Source organism: Molothrus ater, chromosome 8 (genome assembly GCF_012460135.2).
Source record: "Molothrus ater isolate BHLD 08-10-18 breed brown headed cowbird chromosome 8, BPBGC_Mater_1.1, whole genome shotgun sequence".
NCBI classification, from domain to species: domain Eukaryota; kingdom Metazoa; phylum Chordata; class Aves; order Passeriformes; family Icteridae; genus Molothrus; species Molothrus ater.
In genome coordinates this window covers 7360535-7371173 of record NC_050485.2, presented here as the reverse complement: position 1 = coordinate 7371173, position 10639 = coordinate 7360535, and the positions used below count along the sequence as shown (strand labels likewise).

General features: G+C 40.7%; 1 protein-coding gene across 1 annotated transcript in view; it reads right to left on the bottom strand.

Annotated features, from left to right (window-relative positions):
- Positions 1 to 4791: 4791 nt before the first annotated feature.
- Positions 4792 to 10639, bottom strand: part of CCDC6 (coiled-coil domain containing 6) — a 51202-nt gene continuing 45354 nt past the window's right edge. Inside the window, exon 9 of the mRNA XM_036385496.2 lies at positions 4792 to 10310. Coding sequence (XP_036241389.1) covers positions 10119 to 10310 — 192 coding nt within the window. The 3' untranslated portion in view covers positions 4792 to 10118. The remainder of the gene's footprint in view (positions 10311 to 10639) is intronic.

The window sequence follows — 10639 nt, the reverse complement described above, 5'->3', positions numbered from 1 at the left end:
TTGTAATGACTGAGTAAAGTGAAAGTATTTGGAAAACCCTGAGCTCTTTAACTGTAGCAAAAGTTTTGTGATCTGGCCCATTTTCTGTTAGAAAACAAGCTGAGCTTCCCCCTCACTCCAGGCCATGCAAAGACAAGTATCCTGCTCCCTGTGTGTTCTCCTCACCCTTGTTATCCCTCTGGTACACACCAACTGTCTTCATGTATTGCCATAATGACCCATTTCATAATTTGAATTATCTGGTAGGCATTTCTAACCCCATTTGCACACGCGTGTAGATTTCCCTAGGGGGAAAAAAAATCCCAAGGAAAAAAAATAAGATTATGCTCCAGACAAGCTTAGCAAGGTTATTGCTGTCAAGAGACTGTGTTCCCATGAATATAGGTAAGAGTTGAGCTGGAATTATAGTTAGCATAAATTTTAATGCAAGGAGCCACCATTTCAGTTAGGTGGATTCCTAAAATACAGCATAAAAGAGAAGTCAACTTTATGGTGCAATCTTGATTCACAGAAATTCTTGCCATAAATTGTCCCTTAAATCAGGGAGGCTGCTAGAACAAGGGCACAGCATTCTGGGAGTATCTCTGGGAAGTTCTTGGAATATTTAATCTAAAAAGATAGATTCCCCTCTGAATTCAGACATTAATTTCAATTGCATGGTGTCAATATGTATATTTAATAGCATGGGATGCTTTAGTCCATACAAAATTTTTGAAAAGAAACTGAATGTCTTTTCAAAATATGAAAGAGTTAACTTGAAACCCTTCAATTACCTTCAGAAACTAACAGCATAAAAAATGTATTTAATGAATACTCAAGACAACAGCCAGACTAATCCTAGAGTGCCTTAAGAGTGTGAGGAATGCAGTAATTTTTAACAGGTTCAATTCATTGGTATGTTGTCACAGCTAACACTTGTTCTGAACAGAAAACCCAGGAAAAAGAATTAAATAAAACTTAGGACTCTTACTGGTTTCTAAGTCTGCTGTATAAATATCTGTGTGCAGGAAAGGTGACTAAACAATTTAAAAATTATGCAGAACTATGTCCTGATGACCAAAAGCAACACAAAGTACATTAAGTTTAAAAGCCTTAATCCCTTTAATCATTCACCCACAGAAACTCATTTCTAGCTACAGTTTCTGTGGAAATACAGATTTTGCAAATATACACCACTGCTGGGGATTTCATCATACTCAGGAACTTTTAATTTCTCTGTTGCCAAGTCTGCTCCAGTTTCCACTTATCCCCACTCAGCTCCAAGGGTGGATGGAGGGGGCCCCATGACACAGCTCCCCCCAGATCCCACAGCCTGGGATCCACCCAAGGGCCCAGGGGACCCTGAGGGTACCTGGGGGCACCTGAGCCTGGTGCCACCACCCCAGGGCAGGCAGCTACCCTGAAAGGGCAACAACACCCAGGGGGAAGTTATTAAAAAAATATAAATTAGATTCACAGGATATTCTGAGTTGGAAGGGACCCACAAGCATAATCAAATCCAACTCCAAGCCTGCAGCCCAGAAATCTGACTCTGTGCCCAAGAGCGGTGTCCAAATGCTCCTTGAGCTCTGTCGGCCTTGGGGCTGTGACCACTGCCCTGGGGAGCCTGTTCAGTGCCCAACCACCCTCTGGGGAAGAACCTTTTCCTCATATCCAGCCTAAACCTGCCCTGGCACAACTCCAGGCCACTCCCTTGGCTCCTGTCAGTGTCACACAGAGCAGAGATCAGTGCCTGCCCCTCCTCTGCCCCTCAGGAGGAAGCTGTGACTGCAGTGAGGTCTCCCCTCAGCCTCCTCCTCTCCAGGCTGAACTGACCAAGCAACGTGAGCCCTGCTCCTGGCACAGCTTCCCCTCTAGGACCAGCTCCACATCCCTTCCTTGGACACTTTCCAATAGGTTTTGTATCTCTCCAAACCATCCAATGTTTTTCATATCAAAACAACTGCAAAAATTCACATACAAGTGATCCAAAACAATCTGCCTAATCTGGTGATGCAGATGAGCAATCTGCATATTCCAAAGAAAGTCAGGTACCAATCACAGCTGAACTGAAAACTGCTTCATGTTATTTGCCTTAATTCTTTCCCCTGCTAGAAAATAAGCAGAAGTAGGTAGCAGTGTTGAACAGGTACAGAAAAATCAGGTTGATTTTTAGGAAATGTGGAAAAAAAAATCAAAGCAGATCTAAAATTCCCACCTCAAGACAGAAAGATAAAAGTATTTATTCTTGACCTCTTCTACATTTAATATTTGCTGTTGACAGCCAAGCTAGTGTTAAAATTCACTAGAAAAGTAGTGAATTTTACACCCTGTTTCATTCAGCACTGTCAAAAAGCACCCAGATGCAGCATGGCAAGAGCCCAGCTCAGAACAGTGCTTTTCACACCAGCTCGAGGGGCCCTCTGTGACAGGAGGGAAGGCAGGGTGCCTACAGGGGCTGAGGGGAAAGGAGGCAGCAGTGTACACTTCTCAAGTTCAGCCCCAAAAATGCCAGATGGTCACACCACAGATAGCTGAGACTCCCATAGATCACTGTTCTGGTTTCATTAAATTTACATGCCAGGCTATGTTTGAGGCTTAAGAGAATAAAACTACAGGACATGGTGCAGAGCATTTTCACTGATATACAGAATTTGGAACACAGATGACTCTCATCAACAGCCCTGAGGCTCAAAAGCCTCAAGGTTCCCATCTCAGACCTTCCAATTGTACTTACTGTTTTCTGTATCCAAGTGAATTAATAATGTTTAAGAGTCTTTATACATACCTTCAGTGTCCATCTGGGAAATGCAGGACTGACCTCAACCTCTTCTTGCTGCTGTAGGATGGCTGTGTGTGTACTTGGAAAGGTATGGAATAGTCTCAGAAGCACGTGAAACAGATTGATATCCAAGCCAGCACCTTTACATTCAGGAAGGATTAGGCTTATTAAAATTGCTTGCTGTGCAATGCATCATTCTTTCTCTCACTCTCAGCAGTTACCAGGATTTCTAAGTTAACCCCTCCAACTTGCTTTCCTTTATAAAGGGGTACAAGCACTGGAAGAAATAAAAAGAACCATCTAAAGGGGTGATCACCTGGATGAGGCAACCTGAACTTAAACCAGCAACGTGTCATCTCTACCTTTTCTCCTGCTATTCTCAAAGTGCTCAAGTGACTCATTTCTGTTCAGAGAAATGCCAGAAAACAAAGGACATGCACAAAGAGAGCATCAGCCCATTCCCCCAGTCCCCAGACCCACCGGCCATGGCAGTCAGGGACAGGCAGAACAACTGCTTGCTCAGCATGTGCAGCAGGCCCTGAGGGGAATAAAGGCCTTTAAAACACTGCCTGTGCTCCAAGGGCAGAGAAACACGGATCAGCCAGCTTAGCATTGGCTGAAATACACCCATGGCCTGGTGCCCAGCAATCTGCAGCCATCAGAACCCAAGGATTTCACTGGTCAGGATGGAAGAGCACACTTCCATTGCAGGCACAATGTGCTGACTTGAGCAGAGCAGCAGTCACAGAGAGGCCAGAGCAGCAGCTGAACAGGACAGAGAGTGGATTCAACCAACAAGTTTAGCAACACTCAAGACACTGAACACAGGATAAGGTTAAGTAACTCTGAGACTTTCAGATCTAAACCCAGAATCTTGGCAAAACACCCAGACACAGCAAGTAATACTTAGACAAGCTACTGAGCATGCCACAGGTGACCTCTGTGCTAAGCTGACAAGTGAATGCACACAATAAAAAAGAAACATCAGAAATCAGAAACATCAAAAGAGATGGCACAACAAAGTACTCACAGAATTTACACAAATACATACAATCTATAGTTGACACTGGCTCATGCTCTAAAATCATTAAATATAATAACTGATTAAGGTTTTCCTAAGAAAAGATGTCAAAAGTGCAAAAATGATGGCAGATTCCTAAGACAGATCTCCATTAGAAAATAACTGAATCCATCAATCATAGAATGACTCGATTGAACAATCAGGTGTGACTACAAGACAATCAAGAAAAGCTGGAAGACAGCACCTGATACCATGACCTTTACTACAAAGCAATAGCAAAATCACTCTTTTCTGAGCTACAGAATACACAGCACATCCCTTAGCACAGGCAAGGAAACATTTTTTGCCTTCTCTCCTTCTCACAGTTGATACCAGATTAGAGAAACAGCTGTCCTGCCATGTACAGCTTTTGACTCAGAACATGTAGGATATTTTCTGTAACTTTGTACAAATATACCTCTCTGCTACTATGAACTGAGAAAAATGGTAAGATGAAACTCTATTATTTTCCTATTCCACTCCACCCTCCCAAGGATAAGTACTCTCAAGGTAAGGAGGTCAACTAAGAAACAAAAAATACTGCAGTTTTTGCTGTGGCAAACAAAAGCCTGAACGCCCCTGGAAGGCAGCTGTGAGAAGTTAAACAGACATGTTTAATTCAGAAAGGTACTCTGGAATTTCCCCACAATAATAACTCAAGAAATATAGCTGCATTCTTCCAAGACAGAAGCAAAACTGATGGAGTCAAGCATGCTTTGTACTTTGAATATCCACCTAATGCAAAGTGAGGAGCACCTCCTATGCAAACTTTATTATGTGCACAGGTTATTCCCCAGGTTACACACTCAGACATTTAACACAAGGAATGGCCCAACTAGAATCAAAGACAGCAAAAACAAAGACAAACATGCAACTTTCTCTGACCCCTAGTTCTCATTTTTCTTCCTCTTTTTCCCAGCACTGACAGGCTGACAGAGAAGGAAATATACATCCACCCAGTAGTCTTCCATACAAGTAAATACAAAAAAATCAAGTGTTTATTGGAAGTCTGCATGAAGGCACAGATGAGCTTGATTACAGACACATTGTAACAATTACAAGTTATGTAAACACCTTGAGATATACAAAAAAGCAATAATACAGCTAGTACAGGAACAGAATGCAACCTGCTAAAAAAACCAAACTTCTTTATATCCGAGGTTCTTACAATAAGCTCTGATCCACACCAACACAGTGAATGTTCTTAAAGTCACCACTTGGATTCAAGCTCAACAAATCTGCACTTTGGCCATTGTTTGACCCAAATTCCAACAGGCTTCCTTCACTAGGAACAGAAAAACATAGGAACAACCAGCTAGACACCCAACCAACCTATAATGAGGCTTCATTGATTCTCTAACTATACAAGAGCAATCACCAAGGTACTGAAATTAAATATAAGCTTCAGAAAAGCTCAAGGATGCTTGTTCCACTTGCATTTGAGGAAATTGCTGTATTTCTGCAGGAAAGGAACAGTCTACAGCTGTCAGGTGATTTTTTTCTTCCTCCACAGGAGGCTTAGATTTCATCTGAAACACCTGCCAAAACAAAAGTCAGCAATCACAAACTAAAGTGCCTTGGACAGCTTAGGTTTTACCACTAGAATAAAACATCTCAGTTTATAGACACAGAATTATGTTTTATCATGAGAAAACCCACCTTTGCACACAGAAAACTACTTCCAATATTTCTGGGGAAAGGGGAATTGCTTTTTGTGATTTTTTTTTTGGTTGTTGTTTTTCAATTAGATACCAACACCTTAAATTTGAAGAACTGCAACACAGCATTTTTTCAATGGAAATCACAAAAAAATGCCCCCCGCCCCCTCAATAGTTTTAATACAGGCAATCTCCAGGCCTAGAAAAAGAGCACTCTGAGCAGCAATTTTACTACAGGGACACAATTTTCACAAAGTCAACCTTCAACCATCTGTCCTAACACTTCACTCCTCCTCTACAAAAGCTTTATAACCTCTGGAACCCCATTCCAGTGAGGAAAGCCTCCCATCCAGGTAACACATGCAGAATAAAACCTAACAGAGCTACAGCATTTCTGCTGACCCTGTGGCCACATCATCCCAACTGAAAGATGAGGTAGTACTTTTCTTTGGAGCCCAACTAGCAGAACAGGCACAAGCACTCTTCTCCCTAAAGTAGCAGCAGCTGCCTGTAATGCAGTGCCTAACTCCACAGTTTATCTCCTCTTCAGAACACATCTAAAATCCAAAACCAGCTGCTTAGAAAAATAAATCATCATATGAGCACACACTCCCACTTTAACTGCACCACAAAGGCCACGGTCTGCCATGTTCAGTGACTTCCTCCTGTCCACACAGTGGCATTGACTCAAACTCTGCTTGTACTGGGACTCACGGTTGTTACCCAAAATTAACATGAAGGTATCCTGAGTACTTCTTAGAGCGAAACACAGAATTTAAAATAATTTAAGATTTTAAGAACCATGATCCAAATTAAAAAAAAAAAAAAGGCTGGGAGAGGAATTCAGCTCCTCAGGGAACTGAGGAAATCAGATTGTCTCCATGCATGCAGTCCATTTGGTATTCAGGGGCTCTGTTGGCTCTCTCCTCAAGAGGAGAGATCTTTCCTCTCAAGGAGGTTGTTGTAACATATGCATGTATTATAATTTTATAGCTTACACTCATAAACCTTCTGGTTTCTTATGAGATGGCTTGAACTGGAGAAATATGCTCTGCATAGTCCATGCTCTGTAGACTCCCAAGGATCAAAAAGAAATAGACTGCCATGACTGAAAAAAAGGAAACATCAGAAAGAGTTGAACAGTATTAGAATTTGTACTGCTTGTAAAACTAAGCATTTGGATCAGGAAAAACACTGTAAAGCTCAATCAATGTCCCTGGCTGCATCCTCTTAGCAAAGCAATAATTGACACTGAGGATGAGAGACTGTTTCTTTGATTGACAAACTATTTAAGGCTCTTTTGTCTCCATGATCCGTTTCTATTTATTTAACAGTCCATATACTCTCCTGTCAGCAGTGCAACCTGCACATATCCCAGGAAACTTTCTCATTTTCATTGCTTCCAAGACTGCATTTTTCATTCATCTGAAGTGCACAGGGAATCCACCCAGGCAGCTGGATTCCTAAATGAAAACATTTTAACAGGAAAGGAATCCTGTTCTGCACAGCTCCAGAACAGCAACTGCCAACAGAACAGCACTAACACTTTCTGGAAAAACTCTGATGTACTTTCTGCCCTTGGGAATATGCTCTCAGAAGAGTACACGTAATTAAAACAGTCTTATCTGGCTTTTAGCTGAAGACTACCTCCGAACAGTCCCACCTCTTCTTCCAAAGAACTTCTGTGGAACAAATCGTGGATAAAATAAACTCTTAATGCTCTACAGAGTATCAGCTGCATTCCAGTGTCCAAGCCAGATCCCTTGAGAGAAAATACAAAAAGAATTGTATTGTATGCTTGATTGTCAGAGAGGAAAGCACTGCTGAAACCGCTGAAAAGTAGATTTTATTTTTTTCAATCTTTAGCTGTGAAGAGGTACGCTCACAAAATGCTCCACACAGCTAGAAATTGCTTCTGTGGACTTACACAGCTAGTGACAATGCAGTGTGCAACTGAGAGGCATTAGTGATGAAAAGGATGTCAGAAAACCACCCAGGTGCTTCTGAGACAAACAAAGCACTTAAGCCCTCATAGTGAGCTGGACCTCACTGTCAAGTGAGTTTCTCCAGTCCATAGATCTGATAAAATCACAGCTGCAGAATCATAATTCATGACTATAATTCACAAGGAAAACTGAAAATCCATTTACATTTATTAGGAGATGGTTGTGCACAATTTCTCATCTTATTCAAAAAGTCTACAAATAGAGTTTAACACTTCTGATTGCAAGCAAATGTTTGTTCAACGTTCTTAGTTCGATAAGGCCAATTTAGTGCCTTTTTACACTTTCAAGGTTTAGTATACATTTGTCAGTTCTTTACTTTCTTCTGGTAACAGTCCCACTGGAACAGTAAGGAAAGTTCACTAAGACACTTTATAACAGCAGCTGAACTTGGGTTACACAAATTCAGTTTTGGAATATGCTTCAAATGTAAATTATACTAGGCAATTTTCCATTTTGAGATCTTAAAACACCATCAAAGGCTCTTCTCTTTCCACCCACATTTGTGCTACCACCACCATGAGATTGCCCTCCACAGAGCCATACATCCAAGGATCTCAAAGCACTTCAGAAAGGAGGGCACCATTTCAAATTCTGGGATACTTGAGCTGGAATCCTACTTAATACAGAGTATATTTTTTTCTTCGTCTTATGTTTACAAAAGGACAAGCTTCCAACTAAGCTGATCCTGTCTTGACCTTAGTCCCACCTCTGACTATCTGTCACTTTCTCCCATTCAATCCTATCACTTATTCAGGAGCTCTGCTTAATTATAATGCTCAGAGCTGAGTTTCCTCTATGGAAAGCTGAGCATCTGCTATGGTCAATTATTTTCAGGTGGAAGCAGTGGTCAAATTTTAGGTCTGCCACAAACTTGAGAATTGTTTGACTGGAGAGTAACTACCATAATTAATGTAATGTAATTTGATAATGCACTTGATCCCATATTGGTTTAAGAAGTGTAATAGACTATATATGCATTTCTCTAAGTTCTCTCAGAGCTGAAACTACATAGCTACGGTGAAGAAATTCTAATTTTGCCTTAAGCGGAACATTTTACAACATTATTTTAACTTACAACTTTGATTTAGAGCACTATTTTCATAAGGATTTTCAGTTTGCAATTCTGACTGAATAGGTGAGCGGCAAACATGACATTATATGTACAAGTGTTAGTATACTACCAGAATGCTGTACTTCCTTCTTAAAAATGTCCTTAATAAAGCATTAAGCATGTCAAACAAACTTTTGTAAACAAAAGATAAATTACTCATGTTCTGCTCTGATTATAGCCAGATACATATTCTCATAAAATAAACATTCTCTTGTCATTTTCCATGGCCCACATATCCATATATATGAGGTAAACCATTTAAAATTATCAATAATATATAAACCCCAGTACTCAACAGGAACCTCAGGAAAAATGTAACCGAGTAGGATGTCAATATCAAGAAGTGACACTTTGTTCCACTGCAAAGTGAAACCAATTTATTTGTGCTAAATGAATGGAAAGAATGTATTTGGAATACATTTCTTTATACATTGTACCGGCTTAGGCTGCTAAATAAGCATTCATTAGTGCCATGTTGTGCTACTTTCTTGTACTCTGTTTCTACCAAGCAATACAAAGTTTTGGCTGTTAAGCCAATATATTCCTCTATGATGATCTCGTTTTCTAACAGACTTTTGAACATTTAAAATACCTGTTCAAACTTTGCTTCAGGGAAATCACAATGAATATATTTTAACAAGAAAGAAATTATCATCAGCTGTTCTCTACAATCACATCGCCTTCTGCAGCAAAAAAATCCAAGAGCACACACTTGAATCAGCTCTCAGTAACCTGTGGGCAGGACCACACTCCCCCTACAGTCACTGTGACAGGGCACACGGTATGGGCAGCTTACAGGTTAGCAGAAATGTCAAGTGACATCATCAAATCTTAAGGTCCACAAATTGTACATTCCACAGACTCCAACAAGCCAGTTCCCTCAGTGTAAAGTTCTGACTGTACCATGTGTTTGAGGTGCTTTCAAACAGGAGAAGTATGGATGTGTCCTCTGTGAATTAAGCTTATTTGCTAGGAAATACCAGAGAGCTTGTGTCTTGGGCACTGATTCACTTGGGTGTCTGACTCACTTTTGCACTAGAAGCTGATAATTTAAATGACTGAAACATAGTGCTGATCTTCCATAAGCTTGGTAAACACTGTAATATTTCAGAATTTATCATGTAGCCCATCATGCCTTTCATTTTCTGCAAATTGTCATGAAAAAATATAAAAAGGTATCCCTTTAATTTTACAAACCTAAAAGCCAGGAAAATGAAGCTTTGGAGCCAAGCAAAACGACATAATGCCGTATTACCAAACAGAGTAGCAAATGTTCCAGCCAGAGAATGGACATACATGTAGTTCAAGTAAACACTGATGGAAAACTTTGTTAAGTTAGTGTTGTAGACCCACAACACTGGCTGCATTTTATACAAACGTTTACAACACAATTAACAGTGAAGCCTATATAACCTCAGTGCAAATAAGTCAAATCCAAATATGCCAAGTAAGCCTTTGGCTTTTAGTAAACTGCTCCGTGTTATGAGTCCACTTCTGACATAGAGACTGCAGAGCACATGCACTAAGGCTGAGAGGAGGGATGCACTGAATGCTGGAAATTGGCTGCCTGCGATGCCGCGCCTTGGCCCGGAGGTTGCACGGGTGGCGGAGGTGGTGGCGGAGGTGGCTGCACTGGGGTCTGCGTGTTTGGAGAAGGAGGAGGAGTGGGACGTTTAAATTTGTCGGGGCTGTTACTTCTTCGTGGTGAAGGCCTCTGCAGAACAAATATTGAAATCATGTTTAACACACTCCTGGACAATGTTAGGTGCAAGTCCTCTAAGTTTGGCAAAGGAAAAAAAAACAATCACACAAAGAATTCTGAACAATTATGTGGGAAGAAGAAATTTCAAAACATTGCAGGAGTCACAATACAACTTTTACATAAAATAAATGTTCCTCTGAAATGGAGTAGCAAAGGAAAGGGGAAGTACTCTTGACATCAAAGAGAACATGCATTCCTTCCTGTCAGCTTGCAGGAAATGAACACAAGACATGTCCTGCAGATATGTTTACCCATGATGACCAGCAACCTAAAAAGAAATG